The 18,415-nt window shown below is 43.4% G+C and overlaps 3 protein-coding genes across 8 annotated transcripts in view; 1 reads left to right on the forward strand and 2 right to left on the reverse strand.

The window, feature by feature from the left end:
* Window positions 1-834: 834 nt before the first annotated feature.
* Window positions 835-9,114, reverse strand: ewsr1b (EWS RNA-binding protein 1b; the record flags this gene model as incomplete). Of its 5 annotated transcripts, none has more annotated exons than XM_080003601.1 (16): window positions 835-1,239; window positions 1,419-1,671; window positions 1,794-1,894; window positions 1,988-2,114; window positions 2,201-2,311; window positions 2,413-2,542; window positions 2,643-2,770; window positions 2,844-2,876; window positions 3,441-3,478; window positions 6,494-6,647; window positions 6,732-6,982; window positions 7,090-7,285; window positions 7,479-7,620; window positions 8,174-8,228; window positions 8,338-8,374; window positions 9,076-9,114. In XM_080003601.1, 16 exons carry the CDS (start codon window positions 9,089-9,091, stop codon window positions 1,203-1,205), a joined length of 1,809 nt encoding a protein of 602 aa, XP_079859727.1. In that variant the 3' UTR covers window positions 835-1,202. The 5 variants fall into 5 exon arrangements, with proteins under 5 accessions (XP_079859727.1, XP_079859725.1, XP_079859723.1 ...); XM_080003599.1 differs by having other exon boundaries at window positions 2,643-2,758; window positions 6,732-6,997; XM_080003597.1 differs by having other exon boundaries at window positions 6,732-6,997.
* A 4,961-nt stretch (window positions 9,115-14,075) lies between these two features.
* On the forward strand, window positions 14,076-17,837 carry rhbdd3 (rhomboid domain containing 3). Its single transcript, XM_080003973.1, has 5 exons — window positions 14,076-14,406; window positions 14,760-15,143; window positions 15,685-15,811; window positions 15,894-16,151; window positions 16,233-17,837. The coding sequence occupies exons 1-5, from the start codon at window positions 14,187-14,189 to the stop codon at window positions 16,396-16,398; spliced, it is 1,155 nt and encodes a 384-aa protein (XP_079860099.1). The 5' UTR covers window positions 14,076-14,186; the 3' UTR covers window positions 16,399-17,837.
* The window catches only part of emid1 (EMI domain containing 1), a 51,362-nt gene continuing 50,161 nt past the window's right edge, over window positions 17,215-18,415 (reverse strand). For both annotated transcript variants that reach the window (XM_080003971.1, XM_080003972.1), the window contains exon 16: window positions 17,215-18,001. In XM_080003971.1, the coding sequence (XP_079860097.1) occupies window positions 17,865-18,001 (137 nt within the window). In that variant the 3' untranslated portion in view covers window positions 17,215-17,864. The remainder of the gene's footprint in view (window positions 18,002-18,415) is intronic.

The raw sequence follows: 18,415 nt of genomic DNA on the forward strand, positions 1-18,415 counted from the left end.
TTCCATCTATAAAGATCTACAGTATATATATATATTTCTATAAACACCCCAAACGTATAGAACGAAAGGTAAGTTTGCCATTTAGGTGCAATTGGTTTGGGAGACAAACGTCCATAAAGACACATGGCTTGACTACTTTAATCAGCCATCCAGAAGGTGCAAGGGGAAAAAAAAAAATCGAAGAGATGTAATTTCCTTCCGTAGTCGTATGGTTAACAGATGTTTCAAAAATGTGTCAAGAATTAACCGTGTGAATAATATTCCCGAACTTACTGGATTCCATGGTTAATATAGCAAAGAATACAATTTGTAACTTCAAATATAAAATACTCAATTCATTTTGATGAAATGTGGTGGACCATTTAAGATGACACTAAGAGAAGACGAGTGAGTAAGTGATTTGTCATTGCAACGGTTATTCTGGTGAAGAATAAGACGACTCCTTCACAGGAGGACATTTGTCATCCATGGCTTTATCATGTTCATGATTAAAATACTGCATAGAACCATCATGAGGACTGGGATCCAGTGGGTGTTTATTTTAAGAGTCAAATTCAATCACAACATTATAAGATAACTGGAAGAAAATGGCTATGGTGTATCGAAAATGCATGACTCAAGTCATAAACGACACCCTCTAAACCTGCATCAATACTTGTGAGCAGTGCCACCTTGAGGTCTAAAGTTGCAAGCATGAATGGGAACATTGATGACTTACATTATTCTCGTAAACTCGGGATAGAAAACTCTTAATATTTCACCTATCGAAAATATTTAATTTTTGACTAACAAATCAGCTTTAAATCTGGCAGAAAAACAAAATAAACACGATCATTACCATCAAATCATTACATTTATTTCCCAAATCTGTTAGAACACAACTGTAGGTTGACTTGACGGGAAAGGGGGGCATTCAAGATAAAAAAGAAATAGAAAAAAACATTTTACTATACACGTTCAAAATTGATTTGCATATTAAAAAGCAAAAACAAAACATGCACAATACAAGATGAAGCATGGCTACGGATAAACAGAACTTAAAAAAATAAAACAAACTACGAACACTTGAATGACAAATGTGTTGAATGTAACTGCAACAGGGTATAAGCAGTCCTATAACCAGATACATGGAATCATAAATTAAAAGTATTTGTTTTAAAAATCGATTCCCACACTGAATGGAAAGGTCAAAAAATGGTCTTTCAATATGGCCGGTCTCTGCGTTCTTGGCGATGGTCCCTGGGAAAGATATGAATTTATATCAATTCTGACATGTTTAAGATTACCAACAAAGTTGCAACACGTAGAGCGATTCATTCAATACCATCTTTTGGGAGTGATTAATTCATCTACCACAATCCAGATAATACCAGTTGAGTTTTGTTTTTTTTCTCCAATCACAAACATGTATTCGTTACCTCATATCCATCTTGCCTGGTGGGCCCATCCCTCTTCCACCTCTACCACCCATGCGGTCCATGGGGGGGCCTCCCCTTCCAGCCCCTCTGAATCCTCCTCTATCCATTCCACCCCTTCCTCTGAACCCACCACGGTCTCCCCAGCCTCCACGGAAGCCTCCAGGGCCGCATGGCCCACCAGCCCCCCCGGGTCCACCACGGTCCATGCCTCTGCCTCCTCGCATTCCCATCCCACCTCTGCCTCTGTCACCGCCTGTAAAAAATAAATAAATAAATAAATAAATACAACGGCACTCAGGTCTACAGCCAAAGAAAGACCGATTGGGGTCCAAATAATCCTTAAGCACACCTATTAAAGGGGGTTAGCATTCATACCTGCAGGGGGGAATGGAGGGCCACCCCCTAAGCCTTCTGGTTTGGGAGCTTTGCACTGGTTGCACTCCATCCTCCAAGCAAAGTTTTGGTTGCCACATCCACTAACGGAAATAAAATCATTAAAATCAACCTTAAACGTAAAACAAACATCCTAATTCAAAAATGCAAATAAGACGTTAAGCAGCAATACTTACGGGTTTGGGCACTCCCAGTCCCCAGCGCGCTGCTGCATGTTGCCTCCTGATGGTCCCCCCCGACCCATGCCGCGTGGACCCCCTCGTGGGACAAAGCCGCCACGCTCTCCGCCGCGGCCCATCATCCCTGATACAAAAATAAATTCCCCAAACTCAAGCAAACATTTCACAGAAGTTATGGAGCATCATCATGAAACATTGTGGGACATTTACCTCCACGCCCCATCATTCCATCCCTCATTGGCATGCCGCCTCTCATTCCACCTATCATAGGTTTACGGCGGGCCATGGACACCTTCAATCTTCGTCCTTGGTATTCCTTCCCTTTAATTATGTAAATTGACATTTCCAAATATTAAGTACACACGCAGAATTAAGATTTCAGAAGTGTTTTTTTTTTTTAATGACAAATCCACTCAACCCACCGTCAAAGTGCTCCACAGCTGCCTTGGCACAGAAGGGTTCCTCATAGGAAAGGGTGGCATCTCCCTTGGGCTTGCCGGAATCTTTGTCTGTGTAGATGTTAATGGCTGGTTGCCCCAATCTACGATTCATCTGAGGGTAAAAAACACTTAGAATTTAAAAAAGGACTCGGCACTAAGCCATCTTTATGCTGGCAGCACTGACCTCTCAATGTATGGAAAAGTGCACATACCCTGATTGGTCCAACGTGCTTAAAGAACTCTGCCATTTCTTCCAGAGTGGCCTTCTCAGTCAGCCCCGTGATGTAAATAGTGCTGTTCTCAGAGTCATCCTGTTCCTCGGTACGTCCTGGGGAAGAGACTATAATGAATAAAAATGCCGCCCTGCTTTTCAAAAACTTATAAGTAGTTTTATCGTATCTGAAACTACTCACCCATGTCACGCTCTCCGTCGCTGTTCATGGGTCCTGTAGTCCATCAGGTTGGGAAGGGGGAAAGGGAAAGAAAAGTCAGTACATGCTACTCAAGGCCACAGCACTGCTCCTTGGGAGCTTTAGAGAATTCAGACATTCATAAACACTGTCAGCCACATTGGAAAGATAAAAATGGTACCTTATATGGTAGACCACAAATCCTCTCAATTGTAAATTGATAGTGTTGAAAATACCATAGACCCCTTCGTAATAATTGTGCCATTTGAGAAGCCTATAAGACCAGATATCCTCAAAAACCCAGAATTTCTGTTCACAATGTAAGGCAATAAAAACAGATACCAGTTTGTTGCCAGCAGAAATTTGTCATTAACCTGTCAAAAACTCACTGTGAATTTGAAAGTGGTGACTGAGAAAAATATTAGCAAATACCCCAGAGAAAAGGTCTCAGGCATCCAAAAAGAACCCCACTATTATTTCAGATCAGTTGTTGGAAATAAAGTCTGCATACCACAATGTAGCACACATGAACTCATCGGAAACTTTTTCAAAAAGTTTAGGTTTGGAATGGACTAACCAGTGTAATACTCGTTAACTTACCACCGGGCTTACTGAAGCCACCTCTCTCTCCAGCGCCGCTATGGGGGAATAAATGGAGATATGAAGGCGATTTCCCTTTTACATCCACTTCCAAGCCTCGAGCCAAGTGGCTTGATACGGGGAGTAATGAACACAGTCCTAACTAACCTTGCAGAAATATGGATCTCCCCCAATATGTTAATATATACACACACCAAATGTGGGGAAAGGAACCAACTATGTGGAAATGTGTCGCTAGCTAACTGAGTTAATACAATTTTCAGTAGTAGATACATTGATTGAAAATACAAATAACATTTATATTATTTTATGAAAAAAAAAAAACAAAAAAAAAAAAACAATATCCTTAACAATCGTACAAAATATTTCAGATGCAAATAAAATAAGGCATGGAACAAATGTATACAAAATTTTGTACTGCATTAGTCAAACAAATCCACATCTTAAAGTATATTCAGGAGTTGACATAATAAAAATGCATCTGAAATTTCACAAGTCACCATTGGAACAAAATGAATAAATAAAATTACATTTGTAAAATCAAAAACAATTTCAATGTAAATAAAAAACAGGCACCTTATTACAATTTTAACCAAACGTGATTTTTTTTTTTTTTTAGCAAAAACTTGTTGCGTATATTTGCCCATCATGCTTTAAAAACCACCATCCTCAGTTCTTGGAATAAAGGAAGACCAGAATCTCTGTTTAAGCTCCCCTCCTGCTGCTTAAGCTGCCGGCTCGGTACCAAGCACAGAAACGTTTTACAGTAATGATGGTTTAAAATGGCTCTCAGTGTTACCTGTACGGTATAAATGTGACAAAGCATGTTAAAAAAGTGCTCAAAAGAATGTGATCAAACATTTGTATTCCAAACCACAAAAAACAAACATCTTGATAAATTGCAATGTATGACATCCCTCTGCCCAGAATATTGCCGTGCTTCAGTTCATTAAGAAGTTAAAATTATGTGTACATGTCATAACAAGCAATGTTACTCGTTTCATGCATGGTGAGATTTAGTGTATCCTTCACACTGGTCATTATTGGCATCACCAGATGTTAAGGGACTGAATGAAAGGCAAAACCTTTTGTACAAATGTCCACATGGACACAAAATTATTTGCAATGGGTCCTAATACATATTGGAGCCATTGCAAATAATTCTGTTCAAACCAGAACTTTCAGTACTATGATTCCTAATACATATGTATTGGGAACCAGCACAAATAATTCTGTTGAAACCAGAACTTTCAGTACTACATTTAATGAGCTGCGGGTGGCACAGTGACAATTCTATTTTTTTTTTTTTTAACTACAAAACAAGACTAATTGGTTTCCAGTGAAATTCTCCAATTTGAATACTTTGTAAAAAAGGAGTGAACTAAATAATGTTTATCTTTGAAATTTGTCCCGGAAAATTGTTTGCGTTAGACCTGCAGAAGGTGTTCAAAAATAGTAAACATCCCTCTAAAGTAACTCCTTTAGTTCTTACAGATAGTTGTCTTTTCTTCTCATGTGTGCTGGCAATTATAGCATGACCAAAGACTGAAAAATGTTTGAGTCATTGCAATTGGACCTTAAGCCACCACATACCAAACTGACCTGGAGCAAATGAAAAAGTAAAACTCAGGGTTACTCCACATCCAACATGCATGCAATGACTTTCAACTTGGTTTCAAAACAGCACCACAGATTATTAAGATGGGAGTTTGTTTAAATAGATCGGTCAAATGGCCTTTTTGTGCATGTAACTAGTATATCTAGATATTGACACCTAATAAAAAAAAATTCTAAACTTCTGCACAGATTTCATTCAAGTCTACCATTGGTAGAATGAAAATGTAGATTTTCCATCTGATCAAAATACCTCTTCTGTATTAGTTTAATATTGTTACTGTATTTCTACCAAGATACTTGACTTTTTTATGTGCCGTTATTAAAATCAGGCAGGTCAAGAGGAAAAACCTTTGGCAATAGCCTGAAAAGCAACCTCAAACTGAAACACAAACACCAGTAAAAAAAAAATAATATATATATATGATTGGCAGCAAATGGGCTGTTAATTGGACTGAAATGTTTATCTGCATGTCGCAATTGAGCAAGCATAAATATTCCAATAATAAAATAAAACTCCGGCAAAGCACCAGGAAAAATATAAACTCTAGGTTGTGTTCCCAAAGACACCCTTGATCATAGTAACTAATAGAAAATATTTAGGTTGCTGGCAACTTTTGATTTAAATACCTTTAGTACAAAGCTTTCTAAATCTAGAACCTTTCCAAGTATGGAAATAAGGCACCACAGCAAGTCAACCAAATGTAACATGCATTTCTGAGTAGCAAGGAAATTTAGTGATCAAGTCCATTTAATAGCCATAATTTAGATATATGGACTGAAAGCCCTAGCAACTCTCATAACTCCCTGTTGTATTTCAATAGTAGACCGAGATAACTAAACATTATGTTCTGGAGTATGCCATCAGATGCCCAACTAAAATGTGTTTGTGCGCGGGTCTTTATTTAAAATCAAACTGATATAACACTAGGGCTTACCTTTGGCCATTTGAGAGGCAGGGCTGAGGGACTGGTTAAAAAAAAAGTAATTTGGTATAATTGAAAATAGGTGTTAAAGGTCACACAGATGGCGACAAAAACCTTTACCCTCACTGTCGCTTGCAGTCATAACCCTTGATTTACACATTTCTAACCATTTAAACTAGCTTTTTTAGACAAGAAATTAAATCAATATTCAGCTTCTGCATGATGCATTTCTCGCCAAAATGATTAGAATCAGAAATAGATTGTTGGACTGCTTAGGAGAAATAACATTGTATATTCAAACAATCCGCAATTGCTATTGCTGACTTCCTGTCGCCACATGTGTGAACAGTGGGATAGCATTGCAGACACAGAGCCTACATTTGTATTTATTATTTTTTCATTTCAGTCCAATAAGTACTTAGGTTTTCCCCCTCAGCCCTGCGCCATCTGACCGCACCACCTGTGATGAAGAAAGGAAACAAGTGAGCTCAAATGTAAAGGACAGACACTTACCCAACGCCGCGCCCAATGCCTCCACGCCCCCGATGCATTCCACCTCGATCAAAGCCATCCCTGCCATGGCCTCTGCTGTCTGACCCCGGGTACCTTGATGTCTCCGAGCTTGAGTAGCCTGAGCTCCCACTCTGGCCTTCCTGGCGGTAGTTATCTACAAAGAAACAACAGCAGTGGTAATTTAAGAGACTAATATACAGTCAACATAGAAAAATTGGAAACCCAAAAAACAACTCACTGTAGTGGCTAGACTGGTTGTAACTGGGAGGCCCGCTCTGTTGGCTGTACTGGCTGGGTGGAGGTTGTCCATAAGTGCCAGATGCCTGGGGAGGGTAGGCAGAGGGTGGAGCTTGTTGCTGCTGCGGCTGCGTCTGCGGGTAGCTGCTTTGCTGTTGAGCGTAGGCTCCCTGTGGAGTCTGGTATCCAGACTGTTGCTGGCCATACGCTGAGGGCTGGGAGTAGCTGCTCGGGTTGTAACTGGCAGGTTGGCTGTTGGCATTGTAACTAAAGGTGAGACAACAATCCCCAAATCGCAGATTAACAACCTTGATTTGTACTGCGTTTCCCCTCAATTTTATACAGCTACGGTTGCATACCTCTGAGGCGCTGTCGGAGCAGCCTGCTGGCCATAGCCAGGGTAGGTGGACTGAGCAGTGTAGCCTGGCTGAGAACCGTAGGACTGGGAGGCAGCTGGAGCAGCGGCAGCAGGGGTGCTCTCATACCCGCTGGCCCCATATCCCTGAGCAGACTGGGCATAGCTGTGAGCACTAGACTGGGTTGCTGGATATCCAGCTGTTAAAGATAAAATAATTCCCACAATACATTTTATACGACATAACACAATCCAGATAAGAGCAGACAGGCTGAAAAGCATAACACAACATATTACATTTTTGTTTAAGTTTTAATTTCTTAACCAAGTATCATTTGTGTAGACAACTGTACGCCACTTGTCCATGATCAATTTAATGGGCCAACAACCAACCTGCTGCAGGCTGCCCATATGTAGATCCATATTGCTGTTGCTGCTGAGTATATCCCCCTGCTGCTGGTGTGGTCTGGGAATAGCCAGTGTCCGCTGTGGCAGGCTGAGCATAGGAACTGTAACTCTGCTGGCCATAACCCTGCTGTAACATGAAAGGACATTAGCTTCCGACCACGAATAAGGATAAAAATGTGCAGAGCATTTTGACCATAATGGACTAGTGTTCATGCAAGTTTACGTAACACATTGGCTAATGACTCAAGGGGGAAATTGTTGCCATCTCCCTAGTTGGTGCTACTGTTTGATATCAATCAGAGCAATTGACCTCTCAGTCGGCTTTATATGGCACTGGAACATCATGTCGGGCTTTTAAGTGACTACATACTAGAAAATGCTTTGTTTTACCAACTACCAGCTCAGCCATAAATATTGCTTTATGCTGCCTATAATGTTCAGTTTTTTTAACGCCGTCATAGAAGGTGTTAATTCAATTATGTTTTAGCATCGAGCAATAGCCGGGGGTGTGGTGCCATATTATTTTCAGGTGTGTTTCGAATATTCTGCCTCCCTCATCAAATTTAACTATAATTTAATTTACATAGCGCTGTTGTATTGGATTAACTAACCTAATCAAGCGCACAGTGAGTACAATATGATATCGTAGAGGTGTATAAATAGTACAAACCAAAACTTACAGGTTGTGTTGACTGCCCGTACCCTTGAGAGGGCTGAGCCGCATAAGATCCATACCTAAAACAGTAAAACATTGGATGAGAATTCACACGTAGCTGTCAGTACACAGGATATCGTATAAGTTTAAAAAATAAACTATAATAAAATGTGATGTTGTCATTCTTACCCTTGTTGGGCGCTGGTCGCAGTGTATGAACTGTAATCTGTGAAGAAATTGGTGTCACGGTCAGACAGGGCGATGTTTAGACACTAATATTTCGCAACACCGCGTGTTTGTGTAACTTTTTACACAAAAACCCGGGTACACGGTGTATGCAAGCAAGTTTAACTTAATTTTCTATTTTCATTACGGCTTTTGATGTAAACAGTAACACCCAATTCGCCTCTGGGGACGAATGTAGTATCTAAGAAGAGGGGATTAAGGATTAATGGTAAATTAACTCTTAACAAGCGGCGTCGGCTTTCCAACCCACCCTGCCAACATCTTGGCGCGCTATCGGCGCGGAACAAGCGGCACGGCCAAGCGCGGGGATGAATACGCCACACTCAAGACCGCTAGGGTACAGATATTTAAAAAAAAACGAGACCATCGTCGAGTCAAAGCTCAATTCCGAACGTTTTGGAGCAAACGCGGCCCAGTTCGAAAGAGGTAAAAAGCCGCCAAGGGTGTGCGCGGCGCGGTTGAGGCCTGCGGAGCTCGACGGCCGCGACGCTGCGTGAGCTGAACTAGTAGGCCTCAACCCAGCCCCTTCAGTTAACGGACCTTCAAATCAAAAGAACGAAAACATCGCCCTCTCTCATCTCACCGTCGAATACCCGGTGCCCCATTATAACGTGGACAATAACAACTCGAAATAAACGCAATAAGATACAATAAAAAAAAAAAAAAAAGAATTCCACCCACCGGGAGCCGACGCCATCTTAGCGAATATGCAGAGCGCGTGAGCCGTCTGTGTGAGCGATGGTGGCGAAGCTGTTTGGTTTTTATCTCGCGGGAGCTCTCGCGAGAGAAAGCAGCCGAGGGCGCGGGCGCTCTCGCGAGGACTACAGCTCGAGCGCGAACTTGTGCGCACGGAATAATGATCCGGGAGCGAAACAGAAATATTGGTCTTTAAAAGAAAAAAATCAAATCAAATCAATACAAGCGCTTCCCCGTATGCTGTTGGACGTCATATTTTGTGTCAGGATTTCGTAATTTTCCAAATAAGCCCCCCGTCTGGATGATAAAAACGTTGTGTTTATTTGCGTAGATGGATTTGTTACGCTTGACACCGACGCGTAGACGCCCGCCTTCGAACCCTGACGCACGTTTCCCGACTGGTTTTTCATTCCATTTTTGAGTAAGGACGTAATATTTCAAACAACATAACACAACAGAGGGACCGGGGCCCCGAATCGAACTACGATGACAAGGTGACTGTGACGTCAGACACTTCCTCGCTTCGACGTTCCGAGCCACCGGAATCGGAAGTGCTCCGATGGGTTTGAGAGGTTTCGGCGCTGTCCCGTCAAAGCCCCGCTTGAAAACACAAGAGCTACGGCCTGAGAACGGGAGATATTAATAATAGATAGACACATGTCACAAGGAGAATAGATGAATAATAAAGCAAAAGAGATCATATTGAGAATTCCATATACGTGTGTAAATTCCACTTGGTTTTTTTTTACTTCTATCTACTGTATAATTTTACCTATCGTAGCTTTGATGTAATGTATTTGATGATGTAATGTATTTTTTATGATGTAATGTATTGTATGATATTAATCACTTTGAATTGTCTGTATCCGTTGGACTTGTACTGGGTCACGCCACATGGAACTTTATCTGCACCCTTTCCAAATACCTTTGTCTATATTAAAACCTGTCAATAAATTTGAACACGTTTTGCCTATGATACCTTGCCCCTTTGTCCTTGACCCGTTTCACATTTAATTCCCAAACACCAATGATCAGGGTTCTTACCAGGTCCTTGAGGTGCTTGAATTTCGTCCTCAGAAATGTCATAATACAATGACAGCAATAATACATACCATAATACATTGAAAACACCCCCACCCCCCCTTTGTGCTAAAGAGCTTGAAAAGTCCTTGGGGAAAAACGCAACAAGTGAAAACCTGTGATATTCCTCCTGGTTTTGTTATCCAAATCGTAACGTAATAACACATTTCCAGAATCGGTTTTACGACATAGATTATGAGAGGTAAATGTACATTTACAACACAATGTACAATGTGTGGTGTGTTGCGTGACGAATAAAGACTGTTTCTTCTTCTTCTTCTTCTTCTTCTTTAATCCAGCATGGTTGGACATAAGACACTGATATTTATACCACACTTATAATCGTAGATCACAATGAACTCAATGATAATAATAACAATACCAATAATAATAACAATACTGTGTGTGTGTGTGTGTGTGTGTGTGTGTGTGTGTGTGTGTGTGTGTGTGTATATATATAATATGTACTATTATTAATAAATAGACAATGACATTAAGATTATATCATATTTTTATGCAATAAAGATCACATTGAAATTGATTATATTTGTTTTGCGTGAAGTCCTTGACAATGAAAACCATAGCGCTTAATGGTCCAAAAAAAGTACTTGAAAGTCATTTTTATTCTCGTCGTACAGCCACACTCCAATCACTCCCCCGAGTTGTAGTGACGTCATGCCCCCCCAGCTCAAACGTGGCGTCACAAAGGGCTACGGGAGGAGAAGGCGCGTGCCGGTCGTGGTGTCGTTTGTTGTCCTGAGCGAGCGAGTCGCGAGCGAGTCCCGGGAGAGGCGGGCGGGTGGACAGGCAGGCAGGCAGGCAGGCAGGCAGGCAGGCAGGCAGGCAGGCAGGCAGGCAGGCAGGCAGGAAGGCAGGCAGGCATTCACTCCTCCTCACTATGTGGTCAGAAGGCACGGCGCAGCGTGCCCTGGGAGCCGCGGAGAACGACGCCGTCTACAGGGACCCTGCAACGCGGATGGCCGCACTGGGGCTGGAGCGCACGTCCAAGCGCCTGAGGCAAGGGCGTCAGAATGCGAAAGATCACGGGAAAACGTACGGGTGGTACGACGCCGTGGACGCGGTGCTGGGACCGAGACCAGCGCCCGCATGTGGAGACGCAATTCAGTCTGCAACCGTGATTTTGCAGTCCATGTGTTCCGACACTGAAACATGTAAGTTTGCTTGTTTTCATGTCATTATAGTCATGCATTGAGTACCACAACCTTTACACAGTTGTTTGTTTTTTATTTTTATCATTCACGACCTAAATATTATGAATAATATTATGTACAAATGGACTCACTTATACTTACCTATAACAGAACCGTACTGTATTCATATATAGTGACTTTTCCAAACATGTCTCAAAAACTCCTTGTTATTTTCAGCTGTCAGCTCCTCTGCTGCATCAGCCTTCCATGGAAGCAGCAGTCGCAGCTCCAGCCCTGGCCCCACAGGGGACATACTTGAACTCTGTGCCGATTCACCCACGCCACCCGTCCACTACCAGGAAGACTCTGTTACCGTGACCTTTCCACTCAGCTCCTCCGCACCCTGTAAAGGTAAACATTTGCCGCTTTCAGCGCATGCAAATGGAGGACGTGAATGTGCCAATTGTATACGTTGGTTGAAATATTTTGTGACCCGGAGGCGAAACGCCTGCGACCGCCGTGTGGACCACAAACACTTGTTGACACAACCAAGCGCTATATTTTGCTTTAGGTAAGCGAAGGCCTGAGAGCAGCCGGCATTATCTGGTCGCGATGCTGCGAGAGATGGAGGAGAGCAACAGAAGGAGAGATGAATGTTTCCTCCAGCTGCTGCTTGCAGAACGGACGGAGGCGCGGGCAGAGGACGGGGACGCTGCACGAGAGGCGGCACGAGCGGCCTTGACCAACAACTTCACCGCTGCCATCAACACACTTGCCAGGGCCATCGCCGGTCACAGCTTGTGCTGTATGTATACCATGGCTGAATTATTGTCGTTGCCAGTAAAGGAACGTGCCGCGGCTGTTGTGTGGAGTGCAAACACTTGTTGAAACACCATAGCGCTATATTTTGTTTTAGGTAAGAAGAGGCGAGAGCGCAGCCGGCATTATCTGGTCGCGATGCTGCGGGAGATGGAGGAGAGCAACAGAAGAAGAGAAGAGTGTGTCCTCCAGCTGCTGTGTGAAGAGCAGATAGAGGAGCGGGAGGCCGCACGGGCGGCGGACCGCGCGGCAGACCGAACGGCGGACCGAGCGGCGGACCTAGCGGCGGATCAAACAGCGGCGCAAGCAGCCTTCGCCAACAACTTCAACGCTGCCATCAACACACTTGCCAGGGCCATCGCCAGCCACAGCGTGGCTGCCAGGGAAGACCAAGCTGTAGACTAGATGGCCACTGAGCATGTTTTCTTCTTCCTTCTTGTACGTTGCACCGTTGTTTGCACTTTTTTTTTTTGGTTGTACTACTATTTTATTATGTTATTTTTATTCTTCATTGTACTTTGGGATTGTTCATTGGCTTCATTGTTCATTTGGAATCAATAAAGCATCTCTCATCATATTATTTTGTTCACTAGTATGACACTACACTACTGTTATACTTTATGTTATGAAACAGGCCCCAACTGCTGATAAGTGGAAAGTAATTATCTACCAGTGTGATACCAGGACAGATAGCTACAACATATTTTACTACGATTTTACTTAATATATAGCAATATTTGCCAAATACCACAGAGGCTGTCAGGGGTGAGAGCACAGGGAATTGCGGTCAACATTAAATTTCTATTTCCCAATAGCAAAAATTACAACAACAGCAAGGCATGGCACGTCGAGGCGTTCTCTACTACAGACCTTGCTCTGCTAATCTTGTAGTTAAATGTCTAGTGTGCTGCATCTCCGATGAGGTGGTAACCGATGCCACAACCACTGATTGTTCTCCCACCATTAGGACAGAAGTGTCCACCATATTGCCAGAGCGCAGACTTCCTTAGCACTCTGGCATCGTAAACACTCCCAGGGCTTCCAACAAACCCGTCCCAGAATTGTCCTTTGCCATCCACCACTCCAGGCAATATAATGGAGTGTCATCCCTGGCAAATTAAAAGCCACAGTGGTACTGGCAAGGTTACACTTTAATACCCGGGGGAAATTTGGGTGTTATAGCAACAATACAGTGCAAACCATGAAAATAAATAAAAATAAATGCAAATCGTGAAGGACGAATGCAAAGCCTATACTACCCTATAGCAGTCATATGCTTTAATTGTTGTACTGCCTTCACAGTGTTTGCTTTCATCGAAACAAAGCGACATGTACCGATCAGAAAACACATTTAAACAGTTTATTTGAGCTTGTCGACATATATATTCTAATACATGATCGTATGCATGCATAAGAACCGCCTGACAGGGCTCCAGATTAAGTGGCTTGCCGTAACCCTTGGATACCGCCAGATGTCACTGTGTCGTCCGTTTTCAATGCCCCGAAGCGTCAACAAGAAAGCCACCAAGCATCACAATGCTTCAGCCCGTTGATTAGAAAACAAACTAGTTAGTACTAGTTAGTACAAGTGCTATTCCCTGTTGACTTTGTTGATAGATGTGTACACATGTGTATTTTTTTAATTATTATCTCTTTCTTGACTAACACATGATCGCGCTTGGGGCGCTGCGCTCCGCGTTGGATCAAACCATGTGTCTGCTTTTCGTAGGGGCGGTGCTCATCGTACCGCAATACCGTCATCTGCAGTACATTGACGTCGTTACTAATTATAACGTTTAAAATAATATGTATTCTATAAATGAATTGCCAGTCACGAAGTCGAAACTACTCTTCACAATAGGCGTGCTGGTAATATTTAATAATGCCGCTGGTAGCCACTGGTCTCGTCCAGCAAAGGTAAAGAGGCCTGGATGTTGACGTCGTCACGGTGGACGCGAGCGTCATGGCCGCGTCCGGCTGTTCGCTCCTCCGCTGCGTGACGGGCGCGTTATTCAACCGCGCCCCCCGTCGCTAAGCACCGTTTCCATGCTCGACTTCCGACCCAAACCCGCCCCCCGGGTGCTCTCTGGCCGACTCCCCGCGATGCCGGACCGCGCGCCCTCGCTGTGGCCGCGGCTCGGATCGGACCGCCCGGGCTTCTCCCTGGGAACGGCGCTGTCCTTGACGTCCATGCTGCTGGTGTACTTTGGGGGCCTTCACGCCAGTTTAAGCCTCGGTCCGGGCGGAGACTTCCCAAAGTTTCGAGGTACTGCCATCTCGATTTCGCGTTATAAGACATTGAGCCGCAATAAAGTCACGTCGAATGGGACTATTCAATATGTATGTTTGTTTTTACTCCCAGTCAGTACTTGTGTTGCTGGCAACGAGTCCCTCTCGCAGCATTTTTAATGTGATTTATCTTTATCAGGCTCATAGAGCAAATTCAGTATATTTTGTATATTTTGTATTTTTTTGACTGTTAAACGTTCTTTTTTTTAAAGGCTACCCGTCTGCAAGCAAAATTCATTGCACATAAAAATATCCCAGGCCCAATAAACAGATGCTCTGATTCTGATAAATCACCTCCTGTTCCTCCACCCTCCACCCTCGCTCTGTCAGATCTGCTTCTCTACGCTCTCAGCCATGATGACCTGCCCTCCCTCTCCATCAGCCTGCTCCTCCTGCTGCTTCTGGGACCGCGCCAGGAGCGACGCTGGGGCACGGTGGCCTTCCTCGGCCTCTCCGCCCTGTCGGCGGCCGCGCTGCCCCCTCTCTACGCCCTGGCCCTCTTCGTCGGCGGGGCGGAGGCCAGCCGGATCTGTGGCTACTCGGCCACCCAGCTGGCTCTGTTCACGGCCCAGTGTCGCCAGGCGGCCCGGGGGAGGCTGCTGGGGTGTGTCCCGGTCTGGTTCCTGCCCTGGCTGCTGTTGGTCCTCAGTCTGCTGCTGCTGCCCGCCAGCCCCGCCCTGCTCCACTTCTGCGCCATTTGTCTCGGGCACAACTGTATCCCTGCCTGTTTGTTTCGTACCAAATAAGAAATAAGACGCTTTATTCGTCTTGGCGGACAGTTCTGGTTTTCACAGAAGCGAAAAAGTGCTGGTCAAGAAAGAGATAATAATAAAAAATTACACATGCGTACACATCCATCAACAAAGTCAACAGGGAATAGCACTTGTACTAACTAGTACTAACTAGTAGTGAGCACAATATGGGTAGATGGCTTTGAAGCGTTAAGTACAAGTGGTGTATTTGTTACCGAAAAAGCTTGTAGTAAATCAGGTTGTAAAGAGTATATTAGTGTAGCAATAATATACAGTGATAGTACTGGTAATTTATAGTAAATATGCGTATAGCGATCTTGCCTATCTATCAATATTACAGATATATTTGTATAGATATACTTATCTAAGTATATCTCACTTGGCCAAATATAAACATGGAAAATGTAGCCTTTGTTCATTCCTGGATGTCATGCTTGTTATTCTTGTGCTTGTCATTGTTCATCTTGAGCCAGTTTATAACTTAATAGCTTTTTTTTTTAAAGACCGTCAGTCCTTCATCGGATTTTTACAAGAGCTGGAGCATGCCAGAATGTTGAACTTCATTCCCAAATGGGCGTATGTTCTCACCTCGGCCAGACTGAAGCTGCCAACGCACACACCCTCAAAGAGGTGTGGAATGTCTCATTCGTTTCCCTAGCCTTGTCAAATATTATCATGTGGCGGTGATTTAATCTCTAAACCGGCATTGCAGATCCACATCGCCCTCGAGACCGACAAACGAGGCTGCGCGTTTCCACGGGCTCCCCACGAGAGATCCTTCATTAGACAGCGAGCGGCCGTGGGTGGAGCCCTCGCCTTCTTGGCCAACGCACGGATCGGCTGCTCTAAGTGAGGTCCAGCTGTTGGACGAACAGATGCTAAAGGCGGGAATAATGGCGTCCTTACAAGATGCCCCTGAGGACCCCGCTGCAAAAGTCGAAGTGCCAAAGTCATCCGTGTCCTCTCTCAGGTAGATTTATATTTTTTTTCCAAACCGGGGATGTTTTAATGCTCTACATGGTTTGCGTGACTGTACGACGTTCTCTCCCAGACTACAGCAGCTGGAAAGGATGGGATTCCCTACCGAGAAAGCTGTCCTTGCGCTGGCGGCTTCTAAACAGCTAGATGGCGCCATCTCCCTGCTCATCGACGACCGTGTTGGCGAAGAGTCTGTGGTGGTGAAGGGGAAGAGCCCTCTCCCATCGCACAGCACTTGATGCAGACTTTCTAACTGTGATTGACATGATGCAGTCACACTAACATATGCTTGGGTTATGCCGAGCTTGAGTGAAGTTTGATGTTCCCTGTGGGCTGATTGGAAGGGTTACCGTTTTGTGTGAGGATTAAAGTTTGCCGACAATGTACTAAATACTTTGTATTGTATGACCCTCACATATATGTTCAATGAATGTTATCGTGGCAACACACGGTCAGAAGACATGTTAAAAAACACTGGACATTTTTTATTATACCACCATCTAGACATGATTATCATAACACAAGACATTTGCAAGCAATAAAAATTAAAAAATATAAAATGAAGTTACATACACAGAACAAACTACAGTCAATCATTTTAAATAATTAACGAAATGGTTGATGTAAGATTAAAGACCAATTATCAAGTCTTGATAGCAGGATAGTTTAACCAGTCAAAATTTACCAACACGTTTGTGTTCAAGCTGTATTGGAAATTCAGTTTCAATTAACTTAGTGTGTGTGTGTGTGTGTGTGTGTGTGTGTGTCTCACACGTATGAGGCATTTTTACATGGAACGCCAAACAAAATAAATGCCATGTAATGTAAATAAATAGATGAGTTTTCAAACTGATATTTAATATCCGACACAGAGTTTGGTATATTCATTGGTATACTCATTGTTATTTTAGCTTATCAGTCTGCATCATGGCCGATTCCGTGAATAGGCAACCAAGTTAAAATGCATTGCGGTTTGTGCAATTTTATTTCCTAAAAAAGTACAGTTTGTATTTTAAGGGGAATCACACTCATACAAAAAACTTCAGGTGAGATGGTTGCTGACAGCTGATATTTTAGTGAGAGATGTTTTCATCTTTTTAGTGCAGTACATAACATTAAGTTAACAATAGGATAGAAGTACACCAAAATTAAAATTATGAGAGGTTTGTTTGTGTCATTCTGTCGTGTAACCTGTACATGCTCAACATCCTTAAATAACAAAATACCTTAAGATTCTGAACATACTGTGATAGCCAAAATATACTCACACACAGACCCCAATCTTCCCTCAAACCATGTGTTTCCATTAATCGTTAACCCTTATTGTCCCAGATGTTTTTTTCTGCTTGATGAGCACCACATACAATGGCCAGATATACATATTTTCCTAATATCAAAACATGAATCTACTGTTTATTATCCTGAGGCTGCACTTGCGTTAAAGCTGCAGCCAAACGAGTGTTGCACAGAGGGAACTAGCTCTATGTGGAGGAAAAAAAAAAGCATTTGGGCTGTGGTCGGGGGTTGGCTTCGCTGGCTTCCAATGTAGATGGTCGTTCTGGAGCATCAGCGGAGCTTCCCTGAGGCGTCCCCCCATCTTTGATATGATGGTACATCCCAAAGAGGTTTTTCGATAAGGTCTGAGTCAGTTATGTGCCAGAGTGACCTAAGAACGGTCCGCCTAGCGTGCGATCCTCAGGTCCCCCTACTTCCCTCGAACCTTGGCGTCTGAAGATAGCGGAGGGGAGGCAAGTCGGTACGGCGCCATGCCTTCTCGTTTATCTCTGTAGAAACTAGGGGATGCTGTTCCAAAAGGACCGTCCCCAGACCCTAGATCAGGCTCTGTTGGAGAAAGAAAGGAGTTGGCGCCAGGCTCCCTGTCCAACTCCGCAGGTCCAAACATGTGCTCGGATCCAAACCAAACCCTGCTTTGATACAGACCTAGAAATAACTACAGTATTTTGCCTATTATATCTGATTATCCAGAAACCGCTGACATTACTTTGCCCCCGAATTTGTCAATCAAAGCGCAAGTCTTTAATCACAATATTATTATCTAAATATTATTACCCACAAAAAGGAGATTGTTCCAGTGAATTGCATTATCTATCTAAAGCTACACTCGATAAGTTTGAATGAAACGTGCCGCCTCCAAGCTGTTTTGGCGGGCCCGCTGCTCAACCTGCATGCATGATTCAATTAAAATTTAATATAAAAGTCTAATTTCATAACTTCATTTCATTCTGCTAGTCTACT

Source organism: Zeus faber (genome assembly GCF_960531495.2).
Source record: "Zeus faber genome assembly, chromosome: 7".
In the NCBI taxonomy this organism is placed as follows: Eukaryota; Metazoa; Chordata; class Actinopteri; order Zeiformes; family Zeidae; genus Zeus; species Zeus faber.

What these genes read in the sequence shown, in the direction of transcription:
- rhbdd3 (XM_080003973.1), top strand. Translation starts at nt 14,187, where the DNA reads ATGCTCGACTTCCGACCCAAACCCGCCCCCCGGGTGCTCTCTGGCCGA. An exon ending in AGACTTCCCAAAGTTTCGAG is followed by an intron (nt 14,407 to 14,759) that starts GTACTGCCATCT and finishes TCGCTCTGTCAG; the next exon opens with ATCTGCTTCTCTACGCTCTC. An exon ending in TCATCCGTGTCCTCTCTCAG is followed by an intron (nt 16,152 to 16,232) that starts GTAGATTTATAT and finishes GTTCTCTCCCAG; the next exon opens with ACTACAGCAGCTGGAAAGGA.